The sequence below is a fragment of the Aethalodelphis obliquidens genome, unplaced genomic scaffold (genome assembly GCF_003676395.1).
Source record: "Aethalodelphis obliquidens isolate GAN/ISIS:26980383/991018 unplaced genomic scaffold, ASM367639v1 scaffold120, whole genome shotgun sequence".
Lineage (NCBI taxonomy): Eukaryota > Metazoa > Chordata > Mammalia > Artiodactyla > Delphinidae > Aethalodelphis > Aethalodelphis obliquidens.
Window position 1 is genome coordinate 1,712,853 of NW_020838064.1, and position 27,483 is coordinate 1,740,335.

The window sequence follows — 27,483 nt, forward strand, 5'->3', positions numbered from 1 at the left end:
TTGCACAATATGAATGTACTTAATACCGCTGAATTGTGCACTTTAAAATGGTTAAGATGGTAAATTTTATGTTATGTGTATTTTACCACAATAAAAAAAAATTAGGAGGAAAAACAATGAAGGCACAGACCCCAAATTACCTCATGGATCGCTCCCTTACCTCCATCAGGCTCTGCTTAATGTCATCTTCTCAGTGTGCCCTCCCTGACCCCCCAACCCCCATCCCTCTGCCCTGCTTGTCCCCAGCTAGCATGTTATCTACAGGGTGATTCAAAAAGAACTGACTGGGCTTCCCTGGTGGCGCAGTGGTTAAGAATCTACCTGCCAATGCAGGGAACACGGGTTCGAGCTCTGGTCTGGGAAGATCCCACATGCTGCGGAGCAACTAAGCCCGTGAGCCACAGCTACTGAGCCTGTGCGTCTGGAGCCTGTGCTCCGCAGCAAGAGAGGCCACGACAGTGAGAGGCCCGCGCACCGCGATGAAGAGTGACCCACGCTCGCCGCAACTAGAGAAAGCCCTCGCACAGAAACGAAGACCCAACACAGCCAAAAATAAATAAATTAATTAATTAAAAAAAAGAAGTGGAAGTGTAGCAGTTACATAATAAGAATATAATATCTTTTAAAAAAAAAAAAAGAACTGACTGCTTCCAAACTTTTATTACAACATGCATGGGCACAGATTAAGAACTTGGTGTCGGTGCCAATTCTTCTTTGCAGCTTTGGAGAAATAAAGAAATGTGTGATTGCCCTTCAACCCTGGCTGCAATAGAGGATCTGGGACAATGCCAGCTCCAGGATGGCTGGGTGCCCCGTGTCCTCTGTTTGTTCCGGTGGCTACATGTAGAAGATCTGTTATGTTGTAATTGCTATGTTAGTTCCTTAACAAATTGTCTTTGACTATGTGATGTATTTAATTGTATTTAGTCACCGATTAATAATTATTTAAGTTTTTAATTCTTTTGAATTGCCCAGGATTTTAATGATTTATTTTGTTTATTGTTTGTGTGACTGCACTAGAATATGGAAGCTTCCTGTGGCAGCTTGGATGATTTTTCCTTTCTGTGTCATTCACCGCTCTATCCCAACTCCTAGCACAGTGCCCGGCATGTATGTGGTAGATGTTCAAGAAACATTTGTTGATTAAATGACTGAATCTGTGTTACACAATACCCTTCCCAAATTATCCAGCTTGGTAAACACCCTATGGACAAAGTCAATCTAAGGTAAACAGAACTGTTTCCAAGCAACCAACCAGATAAATAAAAGGAAATATATTATCCATCTTTTCTAAAATAATAAAAAGGACTGTTCACATTCCTGTGTGCTTACTATGAAGCAAGCAATGTTCCAAGCACATCTTTAGTAGGAACTCAGTCTTCTCAGCAGCCCTTTGAAGTAGGTACTGTATGGTCTCCATTTTATAGATGAAGAAACTGAGGCACAGAGAGGTTGAACAATGTACCCAGGGCCACCCAGCAAGGAAGTAGCAGACTGGGCAGCTTGGGAGTCCTTCCTCTTCCCCACTTCCGATGCCGCAATGCACAGATGTTATTTATGGAGTTAAGCTCCAGAGAAATCTGTTGGTGTTTTGTTTCATGCGAAATCCATCAGGACCCAACCTCTGATTAAGTTGCTGAGAGCGTGAAGCACATGTTCCTTTACGCCTGTTAACCTGGTTTAAAGGGCAATGGTCCCACCCATCTAATTGTCCCGCCTTCTCTCTATAAGTGCCAGTCCAACCCTGTTGATGCATGGTATTCACCGTGAGGATCTAAATTTAGGATCTGAGCAGCTAAAGTCTCTTGCCAATTTTCAGATTTGTCTCTCATTAGTCCAGGACATGGAAAATTTTAGAGGTATAGAGCTATGGAGGCTAGATGTTAAGAAGGACAGACTGATTCCTTTTAGAATAACTTAAAAACCATCCCTTTATCAAAGTAATTCATTTTGCAAAATACAGAAAAGTATCAAGAGATCAAAAAAGGGTATCCACCATACTGTCACTGATAATACTTTGGTGTATAGAAAGACTTTTTAAAAAGTGCTTTATTTTATCCCATGAGCAGGAGGGAGGTAGAGGAGACTGAGTCTGTTGTATGTGTTCTACTTTCACCATGTGTCTTGGAGTTGCCCTCATTTGCTTTTCGTGGCATCTGAAGACTTGTCATTTAAGAGGTTTCAGAGTGACCTTTGAAGCTGTCCAAGTGAGCCGCTAATAGCGGCAGCAAGAGTACTGGGCCTGGAGTCCCAAGATTTATATTCAAACCCTAATTGGAAGCTTCCTAGCTGTGTATCTTTGAGCAAAGCACTTAACCTTCCTGATCTTCCATCTTCTAACTTTAAAATGAAATTAACACCCTCCTAAAAGCCCAACTGAGAGGCAAGGTTATTTGAGTTAAATAGACTTGAGCTAATGCTCACCTATAAATTCTCACTGGCTGTGTGACCTTGAGACAGTTACTTAACCTCTCCGACCTTCCATTTCTTCATCTGTACAATAGAAATTATAAAAGTATTCCCCTCACTGGATCCTAGAGAAACCCATATGAGACAGTGCGTGTAACACATTTAGTCCAATACTCACAGACAGTAGGGGTTCAATAATGATCAATTACTATTGTAAATCGTACAATTTATGAATCATGTTAGAGCAGTGTTTTTCCCACTGTGGATGGTGAAAACAATTAGTGGGTTGCCACATGCATTTTTAAAAATGAAATAATCTCAGTTCTTACATTTAAATCTTTAATCCATTTTGAATTTACTTTTCTATATGGTGTGAGAAAGTAGTCCAGTTTTATTCTTTTAAATGTAAGACCTGGAACCATAAAACTCCTAGAAGAAAACATAGGCAGTACGTTCTTTGACATCAGTCTTAGCGATTTTTTTTGGATATGTCTCTTCAGGCAAGGGAAATAAAAGCAAAAATAAACAAATGGGACCACATCAAACTAAAAAGCTTTTGCACAGAGAAGAAAACTATCAACAAAACGAAAAGGCCGCCTACTGAATTGGAGAAGATATTTGCAAATGATATATCTGATAAGGGGTTAATATCCAAAGTATACAAAGAACTCATACAACTCAACATCAAAAAAACCCCCAAACATTTAAAAATGGACAGAGGATCTGAATAGACATCTTCCCCATGTACCAACCAGCTTTAGGTCAAGATAGGTCAAGATTCCATTATTCCTGAAGGCTCCGCCATGCCCCATCCCAATCAATCCACCCCACCTACCTCATCTTCCTGACCTCTCAACCCCTGCCCCCCAGGTAATCACTGTTTTGGTTTCTATCATCCTCGACGAGTTTTACCTGTTTTTTGATCATCATTTAAATAAAAGTCTTTTATATCTGGCTTGCTCACTCCACATGTTATGTGATTCAGCCATCTTGGTTGTATCAGTAATTTGTTCTTTTCCACTGGTGGTATAGTATTCCTTTGTATGAATATACTACAGTTGTTTATCACTCTACTCTTGATGGATATTTGAGTTGTTTACAGTTTTTAGTTATTATGAATAAAACTGCTATGAGCATTCCTGGTGGATATCTAAGAGTATCTCTTGAGTGTACACCTAGGAATAGAATTCCTGGATCATGGTCCATTAGATCTTTTTACAAAAATAAATCCCCATATGAGAAATGTTTCCAGCAAACGGTGCCAGGAAAAAATGTAGCTCCCCTTGGGGAAATGGTTTGCTTCTTCCCTAACTTCTCCTTTTTGCCTAGTCTGCCAGGAAGCTCAGAGTTCAATTTAAACCTCACTTATAGCAACTTACTGACTCTTCTTGGTTAGCATATCTAAATTCTCCATTTCTCTTCAGACTTGGTTTTCTTTTTTCTATTTTTATTAACTATATATTTTTTGTAAATTACCTGAAATCCTTTTAGGGAGGAAGCAGGATATAAATACATTCGGGAAGAAAACAGGTATTTGCCTTGTCTACAGCACAAAGAGGTTGTGAATCTCACATGAGATAATGTACATGAGAGAACATGAAACACTGAGAAGCCCGGCCCGGAGGAGTTGTCATTAGTGTGTATTCGACTCTTGAGGAGATGTGAGCTTTATCAGCTTTGTAGAAAAGGAGAATACTGCTGGCACTTGTTTGAACAGAATTTTTAAAAATAACTTTCTTCTTAACTGATTAGAAAAGTAATACTTGCCCTTTGTGGAAAATTGAACAAAAAAGTAGATAATTCTAAGTCTCACCATCCAGAGATAACTGCTGTAAAAATGTCATCTTTCTTTTTTAAAAATAACTTTATTTTGGGCTTCCCTGGTGGCGCGGTGGTTGAGAGTACGCCTGCCGATGCAGGGGACATGGGTTCGTGCCCCGGTCCGGGAGGATCCCACATGCTGTGGAGCAGCTGGGCCCATGGGCCATGGCTGCTGGGTCTGCGTGTCCGGAGCCTGTGCTCTGCAACGGGAGAGACTACAACAGTGAGAGGCCCGCGTACTGCAAAATAAAAAACAAAAAAATCTTTATTTAGGTATAATTCATATATCATACAATTCAGTGACTTGTAGTATAGTCCAAGAATTTGCCACCATTACTACAATCAATTTTAACACATCTTCATCACCCCCAGAAGAAACCCTACTCCCGTTAGCTATAAGCCCGCAAGACTCCCATTCTTTCCATTCCCAGACAACCACTAATGGACTTTCAATCTCTATAGATTTGCCTTTGTGACTGGCATCTTCACTTTGCACAGTGTTTTCAAGCTTCATCCATGTTGTAGCACATATTAATACATCATTTCTTTTTATGACTTGTATTACTCGGCTGCCATAACAAAATACCGTAGACTGGGTGACTTAAACAACAGACATTTTTTTCCCCACAGTCTGGAGTCTGGATTTCCAAGATCAAGGTGCCAGCATGGTTGGGTCTGGTGAGAGCTCTCCTCCTGGTTTGCAGAAGCTGCCTTCTAGCTGTGTCCCCACATTGTGGAGGGAGTGTTCTTGTATCTCCTCCTCTTCTTATAAGGGTACCCATTCTATCAGATCAGGGCTCTACTCTTATGACCTCATTTAACTTAATCACCTCCTTAAAGGCCTCATCTCCAGTACAGTCACATGTGCGGATTTAAGGCTTCAACATATGGATTTGAGGGGGATACAACTCATGGCCAGATAATATTCCATTGTATGGATGTATCACATCTATGCATCTATTCATCGATTGATGGACATCTGAGTTTTCACATTTTGGCTATTATGAATAATGCCACTATGAACATTCATGTGCAATATTTTGTGTGGACACGTTTTCATTTCTCTTGGGTATATATAGTAAGGAGCGGAATTCCTGGGTTATATGGTAACTGTAGGTTCAGTTGGTTGAGGAACTGCCACACTGTTTTCAGAGTGGTTGCGCCATTTTACATTCGCACCAGCAGTGGATGAGGGTTCCAGTTCTTACACGTCCTCACCAGCACTTACTATCTGTCTGTTGGACTATAGCCATCTTTGTGGATGTTAAGTGGTATCTCAGTGTGGTTTGATTTATGTTTCCCTAATGCCTAATGATGTTGAGTATCTTATCAGGTGCTTATTGGCCGTTTGTATAGCTTCTTTGGAGAAATGTCTACTCAGATCCTCTGCCTTTTTTTTTTTTTTTTTTTGCGGTACGTGGGCCTCTCACTGCTGTGGCCTCTCCCGTTGCGGAGCACAGGCTCTGGACGCGCAGGCTCAGCGGCCATGGCTCACGAGCCCAGCCGCTCCACGGCATGTGGGATCTTCCTGGACCGGGGCACGAACCCGTGTCCCTTGCATCGGCAGGCGGACTCTCAACCACTGCACCACCAGGGAAGCCCTCCTCTGCCTTTTTAAATTGGATTGTCTGTCTTTTATTGAGTAGTAAGGATTTTTTAAAATGTATTTTAGACACAAGTCTCTAATCAGAGATATGTTTTGCAGTTGCATGGGTTGTCTGTTAACTTTCTTGAAAGTGGTGTATTTTGAAGCATGAAAGTTTTAAATTTTGTTGATGTCCACTTTATTTTTTCATTTGTTCCTTGTGCTTTTGGTGTCATATCTAAGAAATCACTGTCTAATCTATTGGACCATGGACCATGTCTAAACCACTTTTTTCCACTCACTTTTTTTCAAGAGCTTTATGGTGTTAGGGATTTTATTTAGGTCCTTGACCCATTCTGAGTTACTCTGTGTATGTGGTGTAAGTTAAGGGTCCACCTTTATTCTTTTGCCTGTGGATATCCAGTTGTCCTGCAGCATACGTTGAAGAGACTATTCTTTCCCCCATTGAATGGTCTTGGCACCCTTGGTGAAAATCAGTTGACCATAAATGTAATAAATAAATACATAAATTTAATAAATAAGTGTTCACTTCTGGATTTTCAGGTCTATTCCATTGATTTATATATTTATCCTTATGCCAGTACCACCCAGTCTCAATTACCGTTGCTTTTAGTAAGTTTTTAAATGGGAAAGTGTGAGTCCTCCAACTTTGTTCTCTTTTTTCAAGACTGTTTTGGCTATCCTGGGTCCCTTGAACTTCCAGTTGTCATCTTTCATGTCAAGCTTTCTGAAAATGGATCTCTATCTTTAAGTTTACACTGGAGAGATCATACTTCATAGCAGTTATTTTCATGTATCCTTGCTTTTTTCACCTAGCTTTACATGGTAAACATGTCCCCGTATATTATAAACTTATTTTACATGATGAGCTACATAATTTTTTTCTTATTGGACACTTCTTTCTAAGTTTCACCATTATAAACATTGCTGCCATGGCTGCCTTCATTCCTAAGAGAATTTAATTTCATTTGTGCAGCTATTGAAGATATTTTTACATATTGAAAACGTCACTCTTTTAATTCAAACTTTGAGATGATTTCCTGAAGAGCAGTAGAATAGGGACAGGCAAATGAGGTGTCAAATCCCACATTTGCATCTTAGAAAAGTCACTTACCTTTCAGAGCCTCAGTGTTCTCATCTGAAAATTGGAGATAATAATACCTTCAGAGACTCGTTTTGAAGGTTAAAGACAACGTAGGGATATATGACCTTGTACAACACCTGACATATTGTAAGAACTCAATAAATAGTACTTATAATGATTATTATTATTTTCATCATTGTTGTTGTTATTGTTGCTAGCTATATTAAAGTTGCAACAGGCAGCGGAAATGGAGCGGTCTACCTGTGAGGAAATGGTGAGGTGACGTTCATGTCTTTCCTATCAGCCTGGGAATTGCGGTCAGAATGAGTAGACATTAAATGTTTTCTCACATCAGCCAAAGAGAAGTGTTTCGATATCATGCACCAAATAAATGTCCATATGCCTAAATATTTGTTTGTATCTAAGATCAGTGTCTTAGGATCGTTTCCCAGCAATGGCTGTGAGAGGGTTTAACCCAATTCGTGTAACTCTTGAAGATATTGTTTGCATATTGAAAACACTTATCTTTCAATTCAAACATATATTATCTCCAAGAGAGCATGGCTGTGTCTGGCACGTTCGTCATTTTCGGTCTTTGAGTCAACAAACACAATAGGTGCTGGCAAAGGAAGGCAAGAAGGAAGGCGTCAGACCCCAAGTTATATTTTGTTATATTTTGCCTAGGAAACGAGGCAAACAGCGGTTTGAACCCTGACGAGGACCGCCATTTATTAAGCACCTGTTGCATATGCTGTGTGCCAGGCGCTCTTCTGGCGGATTTGTGTATGTGATCTCAGTTAATGTATTTAAATATCAAGATTGCCCTGTGCAATAAGATCCGCAAGGAGCCCAGTTTTATAGGTGAGGGAACAAGCTTTGAGAGGGTTAGCGACTAGGCCAAGGGCATGCTGGTAGTAAGTGCTAGAGACTGGATGCAAATACTTGCCTCTCCGATACTAAAGTCTGGGCATCCCCACTGACCTGGAGAATCCTTTATATTGCTGGAAAAGATGTGTGTCCTTTTGACAGTCTGGAGTCTGAGAGAGAAAGGCCTGGGGGCTTCCAAAGGAAGCTAGAGTAGGGTTTCATTCGTTGGTTCAGCCAAGATTGATCGAGCGCCTGCTGTGGGCGCAGGACTGGACCTGCCAGATGCTGGAGGTTCAGTGGAGAACATAAGCCAACATGTTGTTCTACTCGAAACTCAAGCCTAGTGGGGAAGCCAGACACTATTCCAATAATCACGTGAATCCACGATTACAGACTGTGACGAGTGCTCTGAAGAAGTTCAGGCTGCCTCGAGAGACTTCAGCAGGGGGTTTGAATAGGTTCCCCTAGAAATTAACTAGATGTGAATGGCAGGGAGGGCTTTTGGATGAGGGAAGGATGGAGGCAAAGACCCTGAGCCTGGAAGGGGGACTGAAAGAAGGCCTGAGCGATGAGAGCAGGGTGTGAGGCACCGGGGAGCTGGGAGGGAGCAGTGGCCTCGGGGGACTTTGGGCTTGATCCTGAGGGCAGCAGGGAGCCTTTAAAGGGCTTTAGCAGGGCAGTGGCATCATCAGATGGGCTTTATAGAAAGATGAGCATGGCTGCAGGTGGGAGATGGATCGGATGACCTGGTAGCAGTGGAACTGGACAGAAGTGGATGGGTTTAGGAGACATTTAGAGGGTAAAAATGACTAGATGATATGAGTGATCCTTTCTAAAAAGTAGTTTTGTTTGGGGGTCAGTAAGTTTCTCACCAATGTCAGGGCTTGAAAAATTCAAATTTTCTTTTCAGTACCCCAGTGGGCTTCCTATTAGAAAGAACTCTGTAGTTGAAACTCTTGGAATGTTACTTCCCATCTCCTTCTTTTAAGGTTTGATAAAGTTGGCTTCGTCATCGGGGTTTCTTGACTGGACCCCTGTCTGCCTCGCGTTCTGGACCAACTACCAAGATAATGAGTGAATACTGCCCCAGTCCCTAGTTACAGATTGAAATAGTTTCTCAATTAATTATTAGCTTGTTACACTCACAGAGGAGCTATATAAAAATAAACTGGAGGATCTGTTTCCATTTCACTTAAAGGCAGCATTCAATATACAGGGCTTCTGCCAATCTGAACTGGATGAGAACTGTTTATAACCCGAGTTCATTCAAAATGCCTGGGATATTTCTAAAGGTTCAGTCTTGGCAGCAGCAGCTGAGAATGCAGAGATAAATAAAAAAGTCATAAGACACGGCTGACAGGGTTCTTCTGTGTTCATTCACACCCCTGACTCCCTAGGCTTTTGAAGACGCAGAATTTAGAAGGACAGCCTACTAGATGGTGGCTATTTAAGCTGCTGTGCTTAACCTCCAATCTTGATGCTAACGCGAAATGGAGCTACCCTTGTAAATTCAGATGTAAAAAGAAAATACTAATAGATGTATAAACACATGAGTATGACGTAAGCTCACTTACATAATTTAAAGAAAATTTGTTTTAAAAAAGCATATTTTCCAGCTTTTCTACAGCCACTGCATTGCCTATATAATTAAGAAATAATTTTATTCAGCATCTACCATGTGCCAGGCAATGGGTACCATCTCATTTCACACTCGCAGTCTCCTGAGAGGAAGGTCTTACTGTCCCCATTTTATGGGTGAGGGAGCTGAGGCTTCAAAGAGGTTAAGAGACTTGCTCAGGTCACCCAGTTGGTAAATGATGGTAAAAGCCAAGTCGCCTGGCTCCAGAAGGTGTGCCCTGAGCAACTAAGCTGTGCTCCAATGGCCCCATTTCTTCCCCTGTTGGAGCCTCAGTTTCCCTCATCTGTGAAAAACATGGCTTTTATTAAATGTCTCTCTTTCCAGAAATCAAGATCCTTTCCAGGGTCAAAACTTGATGTTGAGATTCTGTTTTAATATAACTATTGTTGTCACTTCCAGCACCAAATGTTTCCATTTAAAATGCTGCCTTCCAGGAGACTTCGCCCTGAGTTTACATTGTTTAGAAGTCAACAACAGTAATTACTGCACGTTCAAGACTGTCACATCTGCCCCAGTGCCTTGTGGCTTCCAAGTTGGCTCAACTTTCCTCAAAATAACACAGCCCAACATCTGGCACAGTTAAGAAAGGGGGGTAAACATACCAGACTATTGACATTATCCTCTACACGTCAACATTTCTTTCTTTTTAGAAAGAAAATCTTCCATGACATAGTCTTCCAGTGGGGACGTGGAGGGTTTTTTTCATATTTTTTTTCTATATTCTTCAGATTTTCTATAATGACTATGAACAGATTTTATAATTGAAAAATAATCTTATTTTAAAAATTCAGTCCAGTAAAAACAGAAAAAAAAAAAAAAAACCTTGGTAATATATATTGTACACTCCCCTACCTCCTAATTGGAAAGTATACAACCTGACTTTAAGCTCTGTTGGATTATTCTGGGTGGTGATAAGGGACCCCAATTCATACTCTGCATTAGTATGACATGATGGTTAAGACCATGGATTTTGGACTCAGACCAGGCTTAGAGTTCTGGCAGGGCCATTTATTTAGCTCTGTGACCTTGGGCAAGTTGCTTAGTGTCTCTGAGCCTTAATTTTCTCATAGGTAAATGGGAATAATGATAGCATCTACCTCCCAGAGTGGCTGGGGTGATTGAACAAGATGATAAATTTGTGTAAAGCCCTGAACATAATGTCTAGCATTCAGTAAATGCAAATTTTCTACTTAATAGTGTGATACGGTTACTAATCTGTTTCAAGTGTGGAGCCCTCAGGGACTGTCAGGCACCTTAGACTCTGCCCTGGATCTGAATGAAAACGTCCTCAGATTTTGATGCCTATTCTCTTCCTCCCCATTTTCCTATTTTATTTTATTTATTTAATTTAATTTAATTTAATTTTTTGTTGAGGTCAAACTCACAGACAGCAGGGTGCCCTAGTCCTAAGTGTGCAGCACAGTGAACTTCTCTGTATACACACACCACGTAACCAGCACCTGGATCAGGATGAAGAAGGGTCACCACAGAATAGTTTTGCTTATTCTCAAACTTCACATAAATGGAAAGAGTATGGACTCTGTGCCTGGCTTCTTTTGCTGGCTGTTACATCTGGGAGAGTCAACCAAACTGTTGAGGGCAGCAGTAGTTTCCCCTTTTTCACTGATGTGTAGTGTGCTTTCCTGTGAATAGTATCACAATGTGTATATCTCTTATTGATGGACACTTGGGTTGTATCCAGTTTTTATGAACATTCTTGTATATGTTTTTTGGTGGATGTAAACTCACTTCATTTGAGGATTAGCCAGGAGTGGAACTGATGGGCCTGAGAGTATATACATAATACTTAATTTGGCAAGATCCTGCCAAATCATTTGCTAAAGTGTTGGCACTGTTTCCCATCCCCACTAGCGATGCCTGAGCATTAAGTTATCCTGCATCCTCACCGACACTTAGTATGATGAGTCTTTTTCATTGTAATCATCCTGGTGGGTGTGTAGTGGCTGTCTCACTGTGGCTTTAATTTCTTTGATGCACACCTTTTTAGGTGCTTATCAGCCATTGGGACATAAATTCATTTCTAAACTCAGTTATGCTCTGAGGAAATCTGGTAGCTCAGCTTGCCCGAATTACACTTTAAGGATGGACACACAAGCTCTGAGAGAGGTCTCAGAGACACTCCTGCAACTAAAACACCAGAGTTTGGGGCACACATTCCAAAACATCTACACTGGCTTCTTCTGCTTACTTGCAAATCCTTGGCCATGTTTGATAGCTGAGCTTGCAAGATAACTAACTTTCAGATGATGAGTGACATGTTATAAGTTTTAAAAGATGCTAAGTGAACTCTTTAGCTGCATTTCAGCCTGTATTTCTACAGGCCACTCAGGGGAGAAGAAGTCACATTTGTTGAATATCTACAACGTATCAGTCCCTGCACTGGGCACATTCGGTACATTATCTCCCTAATCTCATAAGGACTCCGTGAGGTCAAGATTATTTTACTTAGTTCAAACGAGGAAATGGGGTTGGGGCTGGGGTCACCCAGCTAGCAGATGGCAGAGCCAGGATTTGAACACTGGGTCTGCTTGACACCAAAGTCTACCCTTCTGTGAGCAAGCAAACTGAGGGGGAAACATTACTTTTCTACCAATCAGAAACTATTCCTAGCATACATCTCATTAATATTTTTTCAGTGGTCACCTCTACTAAGGCAGCTTCACCCTTGAGTGGATCTTTCCCTGGGGTCTCCCAACAGTGGGTCTGCTGATACTGGGAGGCCAGCTCCCCTGGGACTCCCCAGCTCCCGACCTCTCCTCCTCCCTGCCTCTCCCCACCTCTGCGGTCTGCCTGACCGCAGTAACACCGTGTACACGTTGATGCCCTGACAGTCTGTTTATCTCCTGTCTGGTATATTTTCTGGTAATTCTTTTAGAAAGTTTTCCCCAATGGTATAGCGATGCACGTGGACGGTAGACATTTGGGAAAACAAAAATACACCCATTTCTTTTTAATCATTTTATCTACATTTAGTTTTTTTAAGAGTTGAAATGCTGGGCCACCACTTAGTTATGAGTGTAATTTTATTTTTTACAGGGCAGTCACATTTAAAGGATGTATTATGAACATCTCACTCAGCACTAAACATAAAATGGGAATCACTTGTTTTCAAGAAAAATAAACTTTTTTTTCAGAAAAGCAAGAGGGAAAACAAGGGCAGAGATGACTGAGTGAAAGAACCTGGCTTCCACTTTACCTTTGGAGCCATCAGCTTTGTTGGCTTTCAACACCACCAGACAGAAGCCACAGTGTCCCCCTTGGAGACACTGTTAACTTTTGGAATGGAGCAATTTAAAATTTGCATCATCAAAATTTATAGGAATTTTGTAAATTCCACTGTCGTTTGCTCTTGGCAGGTCTCCTTGTTCCTTCAAACTTTGCAAAAGCACATTTTGAATGGTTTCATCCTATTTTATCAAGTTTATAAATTATCAGGGATCTACTCATTCCACAGGTGTTGGGCATTTTGGTCGTTCCTAAACTGTCTCTGTGGGAAGAGATGTGGGAGCAGCACCTTTTGTTGCATCTTCATTACAGAAATCTTCATCTCCCTGGGGAGAGAGACCGCGACCCTGTGGAGGTTAAGGGCATGGATGCAGGAGCCGGACAGCCCACAGTGTGACCCCAGGCTCCTTACCTAACCTGCGTGCCTGTCTCCTCATCTGTACGGTCATCGGGGAAAATAACAGCACGCACCTCACTGCTGCTTCATATGCGCGAAGCGCCCAATAAGTACCATAGAAGTGTTGTCTTTTTACCCGGAATCCTAAAAACTGGGTGCTAATTGGATAAAAATATATTTTAAGCAATATCTATCTATCTGTCTGACTTGAGGGTGTGAGCCAGTCTCTTTGTAACCCCAGGACCCATCTGTGTGATGGAGTCACATTTACTGAAGCAGCTTCTCTCTTTGGTGTGTAAGCATCTCTAATTCCCTGTTAATTTTCCTGCCTCCCCCTCTGTGAGCTTCTTGAGGTCAAAGACTGTGCCCTGAAAATAGTAATAGCTAATATGTAGTGTGTGCTTCTCTGGATCAGACTCAGTGCTGAGCACTTTGCGGGTCTTGCCCCTCCCGGGCCCTCAGGAGGCAGGGCCCCGCTCAGAAGTGGGCCCTCAGGAAACAGGCACTGAGTGATAGCTGAGTGATACAGTGCTCTTTCCCAAACTTGTCACATCAGAAGGATCACTCAAAGCGCAGAGGTGGTGGGTGCTGATTCCCACTCACTCATCGAGATTCCGATTATCAAGGTTTGAGGCAGGGCCCAGGAATCTGTATTTTTGCCCCAGCTGGTCCTTTGTGCCGAGGCCACATCTGGGCAACACTGAATGAGTAGCTGGATGACGCTGTGGTCCCTGAATTTCCTCCCTATGTCTTAGGCAGCTTCTCTAGCCATGTCTGGGGTTCTCAGCTCTGTCACTGAGTGACACAGGAGAGCGTGGGGGGCAGTGGAGAGGAGGAGAGCGTAAGCGGGTCTCACTAGTATGCAAGACCTTTCTTGTCACGCTGCCTTTAACTGAAGCTGGAGGGCTGGTGCATCACTCTGGGATCTTCCTCTCTCTCAAGGTCTTCCGTAACTGACTCCGCACCAGTCCGCCAAGGGGTACCAGGACAGCGTAGGGCCATGGAGGCAGCCGTGTGTTGGTGCTGGAAGCCAACCACAGTGATGTCTCTAAGGTGGAAACTGGGGTCTTTCATCTCACTGCCTGCTCCCCTCCACTGCCTCTTCCCTTGCTCCTTCCTTCTACTGAATAACCTGCCTGTGCAAGGTTCCACCGAGACCTGGAGGAGAAAAACCACTAAGGAGAGACGTTATCTGCTTCTTAATTTTTAGCAAAGTAATCCTTGTACATGGTTCCCGTGGTTACGGGTATATAGGATAAAACAGGAGGATGAATGAACGTCATCCCTGTCACCCTCTTCTATGGTAGTCACTTTGAGCTCTGAGCTGTTCCTCTGGGTGGTTAGGGTTAGGGTTAGGGAAAAGTTTAGACACTAGCTCCTGATTTCCTGATGTGACAGATGAGAATTAGCTCACTTAAATCCCATCCCCCCCTCCCAAAAGAGTTAAATTGCTCTTTCCGGTTCCTTAATTAGTTGACTTTGTAGTTTCAAGTTACAGACAACCATCTTTATTTCTTCTTACCTTTTCTTGGGAGGAGATGAAATAAACGTATAATAGCGACCATAAAACACAGATAGCTATAAAGCAAACACTCAGGTAACCACCATACCAGTTAAGGAAGTGTAACACTGTGAACACTTTTAAGGCTCCCCCTCCCACCATGAAGCCACTTACCCTAACTTTTGTGATAATCGTTCTCTTGCTTTTATTTAGATTCTCTTCATCTTTATATGCAACCCTCTACATTTAGATTTGCTAGCCATAGAGTCACACTGTATGTATTATTCTGTGCCTTGCATCTTTTTCTTCAATACCGTAAGCTAAGGTAAGCAGACACGGGTAGCTGTGGTTCGTTCGGGTTCAGTGCTGTGTACTCACTGTTCCAGTAAACCACAATTTATTTATGCAGTCAGCTGGTGATGGATTTTTGGGCTGTTTCCAGTTTTCTGCTATCATGAACATCCTCACTGATGTCTGCCAGTAACGTGTGCAAGGGCTTCTCCAGGGGCTGGATACAGGAATGGAATCGCTGCATTGTGGGGAATGTACATGCTCAGTTTCACTTAATATTGCCAGTTTTCCAGTGTGTTTGCACCAGTGGGCAGTCCCCACCTCCAGAGATTCTGACTTGATTGGCTGGGGTGGGGCTGGGCACCAGGAGTGTTCAGAGTTCCAGGTGATTCCATCATGAGGCTTCACAACACCTTTACTTCCAGTCCATCAACTCTAGTTAGTGTCTTGACTCTCCAACTTGAAGGAGTGTCCCCAGCATCCCTTTCTACTCTCCTCCTTCGAGACTTTTGTATAATGATCTGAAAGAGAGAGGGGCTTTTTCCCAGGCAAGGTCAAAATCTAGGTGTGGGGAGGAGGGTCTCAAGGCATGACAGGATTGGACAAAGGAAAGGCATGCAGGTGAATTCTTCCTTCCAGCAGGGTTGAGGAACTAAAGAAAACCCAAGGCTTGGGAACTCCTCCCATCAGCCAATTCCTCTTTCCTTCCACGCTACCAGTAGCCTTAAGTGTCTGTCTGCCAGTTGTAGGCCAGAGAGAATGTCATTCAAATGGCTTAAGTTTTGAGACCTTGAGACTCCTGTGAACTGCTCTGAGGGTCTTTGCATTCACGTTTCCTTAAGGGACTCCAACCACGGTTTGGGTTTCTTGACCCTTAGCAAGAAAGATTCTTGACCCTGAATCTTAGCAACACACAGCTTTGAATAAATACTGATGCCCGGGCCCCAGACCAATTACATCAGAATGTCTGGGGCGAGATCCAGGTACCAACAGGTTTCAGAAGCTACCTAGGTAATTCTTAAACGCAGCCAGCATAAAAAACCAGTAGTCAGTGGGTCTCAACTTTATCTAGTGTCCATCAGAATCACCGGGGCGGGGCGGGGGGGGGCTTGTTAAGAATACTGATGGCTGGGCTCCACCCCCAGTTTTTGATTCTATAGGTCTGTGGCGGGGGGCCTGGATGTGCATTTCTAATAGGTTCCCAGTGATGCAAACATTGCTGGTCCCCGAACCACACGTGGAAAACCATCATGCGCCTGGGTTTCCCTGCAACCTCCCAGTGGGGAACTAGAACAGCCCTGTGCTGAGCTGCTCCATCTGGTTGTGTGCGCCCCTTCCTACCTCTGTCTTATGTCGTCAGGCTGGTAGCTTGAAATCAGACATGGAAACCGGCAGACGCTACAAATCAGAACTCCGCCACCCCAGCCTGTTGCTAAACATTCATATCCTAGATTACATCATGGGCCAGCGGGATACTGGGAGAGCACCTCCTAGGTGTGGACCATCCTCGCTCATGCACTGTCATCATCAATAGGCCTAGAGGCATACAGGGTCTTCACTGTGGTTACCTGTACAGCTTCTATATATATGGAACAAAAATAGTACACATTGAAAAAAAATTAATTTTCCTGTGACCACAGGCTCCTGGTATTGAAAATATTTTTCTGGTTTGAGTTATTAATACAATACTAGTTCACAAAGCCAACTAAATACATTCTAAAATTTGATACTTATTAAGTATAGAAAGTAAAGGAGACTCTGGGGATGCCAACATTTCAAATTGCGTCCTTGTTTGGCACCTGGGGATTTTTTACACCCTGGGTAATGCCAGGATGGGGAGAGGTAGGAAAGGGAAATGAGCAACTGCAAGTCCACGCAAGAAAGCCAAGATTTGGAAACTGTCTTTGAATAAACCATGACCAAGAACCCTTGGGAAGTCTTTGTGTAGCGCCAGCCTGAAGACTGCTGGGCTAGCCTGTTTAGTCCACTGCGCTGCGTGTGATGGGGTCCATGGCCAGCGTGTGCCCTCAGCCACTGGGAGTTCAGGCTCGACCGAAACCTCTGCTCTACACAGTACCAACCCCCAACACCCTTTCTACACGAACACTGCTCTTCAAGCATGACCAGAGCCTGCAGCCTTGCTCTGAATAACCCTTCAGGCATTAACTTGGACACTAGAAGCGAAGATTTATTAAAAAGAGAGGGTCTTTCCAAATGGATCTCCCACCCATCAGGGGACTGGGTTTCCATATATTTGGCGGAAGGGGCTTTTATCTATTGGGACAATTACCCTTACAAATAGTGCAGTGCTCTGCGTTCAGCTAACTTTCCTGTTTGGCCGACTCAGGAAATCACCCGGATTACATTCTTGTCCGGACCATAAAAGACTAGAAAAGATTCTCCTCTGGCCTCGAACTGACCCCAGTGCTGTCCTGAGCTTTTAATTTTGGGTGTGGGGAGAACAGGGTGAGTGGTGACAGATTTGGTCGAGTCAAGAGCCTCGAATCTGTCATCATCTTTAGTAAAACTTCCTTCCTTCAGGGCCCCCGACCTGCAAAGCATACTTTTGACCTTCTTCTGAACTGAACTCAGAATGGCCGTGAACGTTACATGAAGTGGCTTTGAAACTTCAGGTGCTGCCGGTGGAGGACAAAGGCCCTGTGTTCTTCCCCATAGATCCACGGGACCAGAACCATCGCAGTCGCTCAGTGGGTTTCGAAGCAACTGACTTCTGTGTATCGAAGTCTGCAGTTTCCAGAAGCCAAGTCTGTCTAGGCTTGTAAATGGACCCTGACTTTCTCTTTCATTTCTTTGCAGTAAAATGCAAAATGGAGGATGAAGAAGAGGCTACAGCTAAGACTCCGCAACCTTAACAGCTGTCGATACCTTTCCCCTCTTTGCTCCAATTACTCCACTTGAGGAAAATGTTCAGGTTATGCTTCCTCTATTGTGCTTTCTTGAACAACTAGATTTGGTGCATTCGGATAAGAATCTTTCGTTGCAGACATGTTTTAGTGCAAATAGTTTATCATAAGAAAGTACTAGTTTTAACTTTCTGCATTATCCCCCAATATTATTCTTTCATCCATATATTTCCTCAGTGCTTCAGGAGTATTCTTCTATACCAACCACTGCTAAAATGTACAATGAACTCTGATTCCAAGAGATGTTGAAGTTTTCTCTAGTTACCAGTTTCCCAGTTTTGGCCAGCTTTGCAAAGATCCATATTTAAAATAAAGTCCCAAACCTCTGCAGTGGGTTTTAAGTTTATCCAGTGAGTACTCTTTTCATAAAAAAGTCATTATTGCCTGTGATCATTTCCCAAGGAGACTGACCCTTAACTTTGACCGCATCAAGATAAGACACTTAAACGCAGACAACAATAAAGATGAAGAATTTTTGTTGTCTAGGCCCCAAAGCATTATAGAGATTCCTCATTTTATGGGTAAACTGACTTATTACCCTCAGTTGTTCCACAGTTTGCTGCTAACCAGGATTTTCCCATTCAAAATGCCATGGACTTAGCCTCCAGGCAGATCTGAAAGCCAAGTAGTTGTATTGGGTTGTTTTGACAAGCTAGCACACGTCTTAAGTAAATAGTAAAGCCTTTATTTTTTGTGTTAAGAACAGCATTTTGAAAATAAAACCTATTTGCCCATGCTTTACAATCTTTTAAATTTGTAATATTTATATACAGTCGTTTATGGTACACATTGATTGTCCTGAAATTTCTTTAACGATTTTTTTAAAGTATGCAACAGTCAGCCAGGGGAGGATAAAGGTACATTATAAAACACACATTAATACATTTAATAAATATATATTATCTATCAAAAACGAGCCTTAGCTCTTCATCAATGAATAAAAAGCACCTGCTGAGAACTCCTTGTAAGCTGGTATAATCATTGCATCATTGGATTATAAAAGCCACAATGCTCCCTTTCGGTTCGGGATTCAACTCAGCCTTGCCTAACCAGGAAGACCCCTCCCACTTTGCCCACATTCTGTGGGCCCTGACAGAATCTGTGCTAGAACAGTGACTCCCCAGCTTTCAACAACCAAATCTGCAACCCTTGAGACACACAGAACTTCCCGGTTTGTCAATTCTTGGGGCCGATTGCCTCCCTCCCTCCACTCCATCTCCAGGGGAGGAATCCAGCACAGAATGACCGTTTTCTTTTAGAGGGGAAAGAGTGGCTCTTATAGTCCCAAGGTGAGTTTGACAACTGGACCTGGAAAGATTTGTGCTTACAATTAGGTGTTTTGATCACACAGGCTCTCCTTCCAGGTCATCTTCCCCCAATGTCTTGTTTACATAAACAGACCTTAAACAGAGGTGCCACTTAATTTTGTATTTAAACTTCACTCCGTGGGGGCAGCTTGGCTGCCAGTCTCTTGGCAAAGATGTCTCTTCGCACCATTCAGGTGAAGCCATTGTAAGAACAGTTCTCTGCCCTCTCCCCTCACTCCCTGTCTCCACCCTCACTGGGAGAGCATTCAGCCCACTCTTGACCTCAAAGCCAAAATAAAATAAAACCCAGAAGTGCAAAAACTATCAGAGATTTAAAAAGAAAAGGAAAGAAAAAGGTCTCATTAAGTGAGGTTTCCTGTGGCTCAAAGCCGGTTCCATTTCTACGGTGGTGAAACGTTCCTTTCCGCTTGTAGCCATCTATGCTGCGCCACCTGACACGCCTGGACCACCAAGAACTTAGAGAGGACATGACCGTGTTTGCTCTCCCCTCTGCAAGGGGAGCTCTTGCAGCCTGAGTCACTGATGGGATCAGAGAGCTCTGAAGGACTCCAGGGAGTGTGAGTGAGCGACCATTTCCCGGCACGAGAACATGTAACGCGGCCGTTTTTCACCAGATGGGACCGAGGTGTTCAGAGATTTCTGTGACGTTCAGAATGCTGGGTCTGCATGCATCTGCCTCCACCCCGGGTCCTAGCTTCTCTCCGTCCACCCCCCGCCCCCATACTCCAAGTTCCAGTCCACCCAGTGACCCTCCTGGCACAGAGGGCTGGGATGGGATTCTCTCTCTAGAAGCAAGCACGTGCTCCGGGGGTGGGGCGGGCGGGCGCTTCCCGAAGGTCAGGTAGGGGCGGCATTCTGGCGCCATGCTCCCTCTTCCCCATGCTGGCAACCCACGGAAATGCGCTAATCTGAAGGAGGGCTACACAGGGGTGGCCAGATTGGCCTCGCTACCCCGGTGCTCTACAAGGATGCGGGCAGGGGAGGGAGAGGATGGGACACAGCAGACTAGGGCCTCGAGAAAAATCAGAAGGTTTATTAAAACATACTCAGCTCAGACATAACGGCTTATGAAGAGGTCAGTTTCCCCCCAAACACTAACCTTTTTCATTTTCTTTAAAGGTTAAAGGCTTATGGGTTGGTTTTATAGAAAAAAGCAATACAGTGATTAGAGTATATGCAAAAGGACCCGCCCTCATTTATACATTCCATGCCGTCAGGTTAAAACTCTTTGCTTTGAATCATTGCTAGCGATTATACTGGCCAAACAGTGCAGAGAACATGGGGCTTTTAATGGCCGAGATGTTGGAAATGCCAAATAAAGGAATGACTTGCTGAGGACAGACGGAAATCATGACAGAAACAATGGGCTTGGAAGAGAACCATTTTCATGGAACTTGCAGAAAACCAAGACAAAAATGTCTCCCATACCCTCCCAAAGCAGCAAGAAACCCTCACATGCTTCACCCCACCCCGGACCTTTCACTACATCCGCATAGAAGACCCAAGAACTCACTGCTTGCTAGGCAGCAGGCGTTACCTCTCCACCCTGGGGCACCCCTGCCGGGTGACAGCATCATGGGAAATCTGCGGTGGCATTGGCCTCTGGCCAAGCTAGTGCACTCTGAGCTGGTGGTCCCATCTGAGCTTCTGAAATGGACGTGGGGATGGAACTGGGGAAGGGCTGGAGGAACACTCATGAGGAGGGAAGAGGGAGAGGTGATCAGGGGAGAGACGGCTGCCCCAGCCAGAAGCTGCCCCGCAGAAGGAGGCATGCTTGCTTCCTGCCATCGACGGCAGAGCAAGAGGCCCAGAGAAGGAACAGTGGCTGGCGGCCGCTTCCTAAGTGATGGTCCCTTCAACTCCCAGACAGCCTTTTCTTCTTTGGCACGTGGCAGGCTCCCTCCACCACTGCTTTTAAAGCTCTCCCCATGATTCGGTTGGGCCTCGCCTCGGAATCACACTCACAATCTCCTTAACTGCTCCTGACCCCCCAGAAATGTGAAAACCAAGAGGCAGGCCTGTGGGAAAGCCACAATTCATCCTCCTCAGTGACACGGTCATCTCCAAGAGGCTGCCTGAGGTCCAGCACTTGCTGGGGAGGGGCGATGGTGTGGGATCTCCATGTTCAACCAACATCAGCCCGGCCCACTGGCTGTGAACTTGGTTCTGTTCTATACCCAGAGGATGAAACAGTCTTCTCAGCCACATGTTCGAGTGAGCCTAATCCTATTGCAATTAGCTTTGCTTTAGTTTGCAGGGTTTGAGGTTGGTTTGGTATTAGGGTGTGTGTGTGTGTGTGTGTGTGTGTAGGGGTGTGTGTGGGGGGGGCAGGGGAGGGGAGGGCAGTCGGTGTTAGCTTTTCAGTTCAGCAGTGTTCACATTTACACAAAATCCCCTTGTCTAGGATTTCCAAATCTCCTGGCTGCGAGGCGGCCTTGTTCAGCTACTGTTACTGATTTCTCCCTCAAGAAAGACACAGCCAGGGAATAAAATCGGTAAGAGAGATTCTTATTCTCTGGAACTTAAAAGTCTTTCACCAGAGGTGTCTTCCAGCGTAACTTGGCGGAGCAGTTGGGATCTGGAAACAGGAATAACACACTAAGAACTCCGTGCTTTGCAACGTCAACGTCAGAAACCAGTTTGTTAACAACGTACCATAGATAAGTTACCTTGTCTTTTCTGGGCTGAATAATTCCCAGGAAAGGCAGCAACCACTATGTGTTATGTAGGACGCTCCATTTTGGGGAAGGCCATCTGCCCTTTTCTGTAATCATGAACCTGAACAAATATGTTTCTTTACCCAGAACCCCACCTCACTTTCTAAATCCAGGGTGTTTTTATGCACACTGGCCTTGACCAGACCAGGGGGGCTGAAGAATGACTGATCAGAAGGTTTATCAGAATGATAAGAATGACTGATGGGGCTATTTTCTAACTAAATTTATTAAAACACACAGGCCAAATGCTTGAAACTTAGGCTTTTCTTAGTGCCCAACAATAAACAGGCCAGTGGATGGCTGGGGGTCTTCACAAACGCAGTCCGTGAGCCTGCTTGCTTTGAGCCCATTCCACGCCAATGCAAACTGATGCCTCACATCCCATCTGAAGGCCAGGAAACCCAAAGTTCCCTCCAGAGATCCGAGACCATCCCTGACTCACATTAAAAACAAAGAAGTCCAGGTGGAGTTATGGAATTGGCACATGATATAAAGAATGGAAATCCAATTTACACGTGTAAACTGGCTCATGTGTTGTTTCTGAAAGAAGCATGTAGCTATGTTTGGAAATTAAATGTGGGAATGAGAGCGAGCTTTTAGATTGCCAGAGAAAGAAAATGATGTAAGTCCACGGAGGCAAAATGTAAATGGTGACAATTCTGCTGAAGGTCTGTTTGGCATCAGATAGTAAACCTGTTTTTGTGTTCGCGGGAGAGAAATGATAATCACTTCAGTTTCTTCAGAAATGTTTTAAGAAGTTGGAACCCAGTACGCAGCTGGGGCACGGTGTGCAGGCAGGGAGCAGGGGACAGAGAGCTCAACTAGGTTGGATGCTAGCGAAATCTGCCAGGGTTTCGTGACTCTGGGCTTTTCCTAAAAGTCACTTCTGAAGGACAGCATGGACGGGGGCACCTTCTGCATAATGAAAACCAGAGAATTAATTCACTGGGTGCAAGAGCCCCAAGAAACAGGGACTCTTTCAAACGAATCTACAAACGGTCAGCTAAGTACAGGTGGATGTTCCGTGCATGGAGAACGGGGGTCGAGAGGAAAGGAGAAAAATGGAAGCACTGCATGCATCCTAGCCGCGAGGGGTGTCGACGTGAGCCGCTGTCTTTGCAGCCCTGTAAGTGGCCTCCGCAGAGCGGTGTGTCCCCATCAAAGCTGCCCCCCAACACTGACCACTCCTAGGCTTCCTGCCAAACATCACCTCCTGATACTTACAGTCCCCCCGTTGAGCACAACGGCCATCTCAGTTGGCTGATACACGTTACTTCTGAATGGAGCGCTGGGTCTGTTTCCCAAGCTGCCATTGCGAAATCCTGTTCGGAGAGCTGAGGGAGGGAAGGAAAGGCAACACCAAAAAAAAAAAGAAGACACAATTTTGAATTTTGTTTTCTTCCCCTGCATCAACACCACGCTCCAGGCACACCCCCCCCACCCCTCCCCTTTGTCACAAGCCAGATTCAAAACAAAAGTCACAAAGGCGCTTTGTTCTCTGGCTCTCTTGGAGCCTGACCCGTCTCAGTGGGGTTGGGGAGTTTGCAGAATCCAGGGCGCAGGCAGCTCTCAGGGAGGGGACCCCGGGTGGAGCCTCGCCCGGCCCTCCCCTGCCCCCGCGGGCCATGGGTGATGCGGGAGCGCCTGTATCCCTCAGAAGTTGTTTTCTGACAAAAGACCTCCTCACTACTGAGTGCCATCCCTGACAAGTTCAACACCACACTGTGCAACACGGTTTCTGGATACACACAGAGGTGGGCAACCCTGAGACCCTGGACCACAAGTACATGGTAGAGGTCGGACGTCTTCAGGGAAAAGTGACGGGGAAGAGGACAGAGGGGCCCCAGACACATGAGTGGGGTCATTTGTAGACAGGAAAAAAAGGGAGATCTGAAGCAAAAATAGCAAAATATGTCATCACTTTCTACCTCTGAAAGGAGAGTAAATGGTGTTTCTTATTTGCAGTGTACTTTTAGACATCTAAATTTCCTTTTTTTGGTGAAGAAAAATCAGATGATACAAAAAGACGTGGTGGAACCGTGAAATGTATATTACTAAGTGAAAGCAGCCAGGCTGTAAAAAGTTACTGTATGATTCCAACTATAACATTCTGGAAAAGGCTAAACTATAGAGACAGTGAAAAGATTAGTGATTGCCAAAGGTTTGGGGGGAGCACAGGGAATTTTTAGGGCATTGGAACTATTCTGGGTGATACTATAATGGTGGAGACATGACATCATGCATTTGTCCAAACCCGTAGAACTGTACAAAGAGTGACCTCTAAAATGTTAATTATGGACTTTAGTTAATAATAATGTATCAATATTGATTCATCCACTGCGACAAATGTAACACTAATGAAAGTTGTTAATAATAGGGAAAACCAGGGGAGGGGGCAGGCAGGAATTCCCTGTACTTCCTGTTCAAATTTTCTGTACCTAAAACTGCTCTAAAAAATAGTCCATTAAGAAATAACAGAAACAAGAAGCACTATAAAAAAATCAAAACAAAACAAAAGTCTTCCTCAATTGTGAGATGCCATTTTACATGGGGCACAGAGGGATTAGGTAACTTGCCTAAGGTCACACAGCTGGTAAGAACCAGCATTTGAACCCAAGCAGAGAGAATCTGTGTTCTCGACCATCACACTATTCTGGCTCCAAATACTTTGTTTTTAACCACATTTAGCTACTTAGCAGCAATCTGAATTGAAGTGACATTAGGGCAGCGGTCCCCAACCTTTTGGCACTAGGGACCGGTTTCATGGAAGACAATTTTTCCAGGGACCGGGGGCAGGGTAGGGGCTGGAGCGGGGCTGGAGGTGGGGGGATGGTTCAGATGGTAATTCGAGCGTTGGGGAGCGATGGGGAGAGATGGGGAGCGATGGGGAGCGATGGGGAGAGATGGGGAGCGATGGGGAGAGATGGGGCGCGATGGGGAGCGGTGGGGAGAGATGGGGAGCGATGGGGATGAAGAGCGATAGGGAGCGTTGGGGAGCGATGGGGAGTGATGGGGAGAGATGGGGAGCGATGGGGAGAGATGGGGAGAGATGGGGAGCGATGGGGAGCGATGGGGAGCGATGGGGAGCGGCAGATGAAGCTTCGCTTGCTCGCCTGCTGCTGTTCCTAATAGGCCACAGACTGCTAAGGACCACTACCAGCCTGCGGCCTGGGGGTTGGGGACCCCTGCATTAGGGGCAACTCAGCCCAGACTGAACCAAGGCAGGGTGGGGAATGCATGTTCCAAAACAGACTCTTTGCTTTAGCGTCTCCAAGCCTTCAACAGCTCCCATGCACAGGCTGACAAGAAGATGACCTTCCTGGGAAGTAGAGAAGTGGACCAGGGGACAGAGTCCATGGACCCTCACGAGTCCCAATTCCTAGCCGAGACCTCCTTGAAAGAGAGGGAAAACCAAACAGCACAGCTTTCCTCATAATGCAGAGACCCTGCCGGCTATGGTGGGGGGATCTGGCTCTAAACCATTCTCTTCAAAAAACAAAGGCTAGACTCTACAGGCCATCTGTGGGATGCCTTGGCCCAGGGATCCCTCTGTGTAGTGGTTATCTGCTGTTCTCCTCTGGTAAACATCCCTCCCACATTCTAGGTCCTGAGTACTGGCTACAACTGTCTCCTTCCCTGGCCTTGAGGTGGGCATATAATTGGGGCCTGGCCAATCAGGTCCAGTCAGAGCTAATTCTGGGATTGTTCCTCAAGCATCCTGGGAAATGTTCCTCTTTTCTGCTGGGACTCTGTGTAAGCCTAGAGCCATGTGCTGCCAGGATTCTAACAGAGCCAAGAGCTGGAGAGAGACCAAATCTTGTCATCACTTGAGCTTCCTGGATCTATCCATTTCTGAAGCCTGACCCCCAGTACCTTAGTTCATTGTTGTTTTGTGTTGTTTTGGTTAAATTGCTTCAGAGCAGATTTTTCCAACTAACACTCCACTCTGACCTGGGTCAGCTCTGAAAGGCAAGTAGGGCTCATCCATAAGGAGGTCCCAACAGGAATGTAAGATCATAGGCTAAATGCCAGTCTTCTCCTGTTTAGACTCTGCAAGTGAGGCGAGATTTGCCCTGCCCCCAAAGCTGACTGGCACAGGGCCTTCCACTTGGAAGCGAAGGGGCAGAGTTTAAATAGCCCTTGGCCTAATGAGATCAGAGAGCCAAATCCCCTAACAGAAGAAAGAACCCTTTTCTTTCTTGCTCCTTTGAAAGGTGAACATTTAATGTACCTTGTTAACGCTTTCCAACATGTAATCTGAAGTGCTATATCTTTCAGGGTATTTTCATCTTCTATCACATACCTCATGCCTTGTTTTCTAATTAATTAATTTATTATTATTATTATTATTTTTGGCTGAGTTGGGTCTTTGTTGCTGCACGCGGCCTTTCTCTAGTTGCGGTGCGCGGGTTTCTCATTGCAGTGGCTTCTCTTGTGGAGCACGGGCTCTAGGCGCGTGGGCTTCAGTAGTTGTGGCGCACGGGCTTAGTTGCTCCGCGGCATGTGGGATCTTCCCGGACCAGGGCTCGAACCCGTTGGCAGGCAGATTCTTAACCACTGCGCCACCAGGGAAGCCCCCCTCACACCTTGTTGATACTCATTAAGAAACAGCAGGCTGGCGAGGTCCTACATATCTGAGGTCTCACTGGGGGAAGGAAATAAGGGAGCAGTGGCTGAGCCACAGTCCAGCCTGGGGAATGCCCTTCCCATCTCGACTTCAGGGATGGACTCTCAAGGGTACAGAGCCTGAAAGGCTGGGTAGATAAAATACAGGAGAAACAGGGCCAATTGTAGCTCCCGGGCAAGGCCCCTTGTGGGGCCTAGTTCCCTAAAATACAAGCTGGCTGAGGTCAGACCAAAGATGAGAACAGCTGTTCTCACCATGGCAAGGGAGGGTGCCCAGGCATTCCCCAGCCAGCAAAGTAGTGTTTCCAGAACAAAGACAATCCTAGCCAGGATGACAATTTAGTCTCTCCCTGTGAGCCTTCCAAGGGAATTGGCTTTGCCTCATGCCCATGTGAATTTTGGCAGACACACATTTGGGAGGATGCAAAATTGGGCTGTTAAGTCTGACAACATCCAAGGTTGGTGAAGAGCTGGGGAAATGGGGCTCTCATCTAATTATTCAGGGGAGACTAAATTAGTCCACCTTTCTGTGGGGTGGCATCTGGCAGTATATATCAAGAGTGAAAGGTGCAGACTCTTCTGACACATGCATAGGAGTTAACTGATCAAGGGCACAAACATGGATGGATAAGAACGTTCATTGCAGCGTTACTTATACGGAAAGCCAGAAACGAGCAGAATATTCACCAGCTAAGATCAGAAAAATAAATGATGGTACCTCCTAGGAATCTCTGCCTCGTGAAAAGAGTACTGTAGCTCTGCTGTCGCTGACCTGGAAAGGCCTCCCTCCATGATATACTGTTGATTTAAGCAAGCACATAGCAGAAGACCACTTAGACCAGTGGTTTCAACCTGGTTACATCTTAGAAGCACTTGGAGAGCTTAAAATACCTAAGCCCAAACCGACTTAATCAGAATGAGGGGCAGGCACCCAAGAGATTCTAACGTGCAGACAGGTTAAGAACTGCTCTGCGGGACTGGTGTGTGTGTGTGTGTGTGTGTGTGTGTGTGTGTGTGTGTGTGTGTG

The 27,483-nt window shown here is 44.8% G+C and overlaps 2 protein-coding genes across 4 annotated transcripts in view; one reads left to right on the forward strand and one right to left on the reverse strand.

The window, feature by feature from the left end:
- IQCK (IQ motif containing K) overlaps positions 1 to 18,524 on the forward strand; it is a 126,804-nt gene extending 108,280 nt beyond the window's left edge. Inside the window, exon 9 of one of the 2 annotated variants that reach the window (XM_027098104.1) lies at positions 17,679 to 18,524. In XM_027098104.1, coding sequence (XP_026953905.1) covers positions 17,679 to 17,734 — 56 coding nt within the window. In that variant the 3' untranslated portion in view covers positions 17,735 to 18,524. The other variant, XM_027098106.1, reaches the window with a different exon arrangement.
- GPRC5B (G protein-coupled receptor class C group 5 member B) overlaps positions 4,422 to 27,483 on the reverse strand; it is a 36,152-nt gene continuing 13,090 nt past the window's right edge. The window contains exons 3-4 of one of the 2 annotated variants that reach the window (XM_027098101.1): positions 23,055 to 23,164; positions 4,422 to 4,469 (exon numbers count right to left, since the gene is read on the reverse strand). In XM_027098101.1, coding sequence (XP_026953902.1) covers positions 4,446 to 4,469; positions 23,055 to 23,164 — 134 coding nt within the window. In that variant the 3' untranslated portion in view covers positions 4,422 to 4,445. Of the gene's footprint in view, positions 4,470 to 20,125; positions 21,692 to 23,054; positions 23,165 to 27,483 lie in introns of those variants that run through there. The other variant, XM_027098100.1, reaches the window with a different exon arrangement.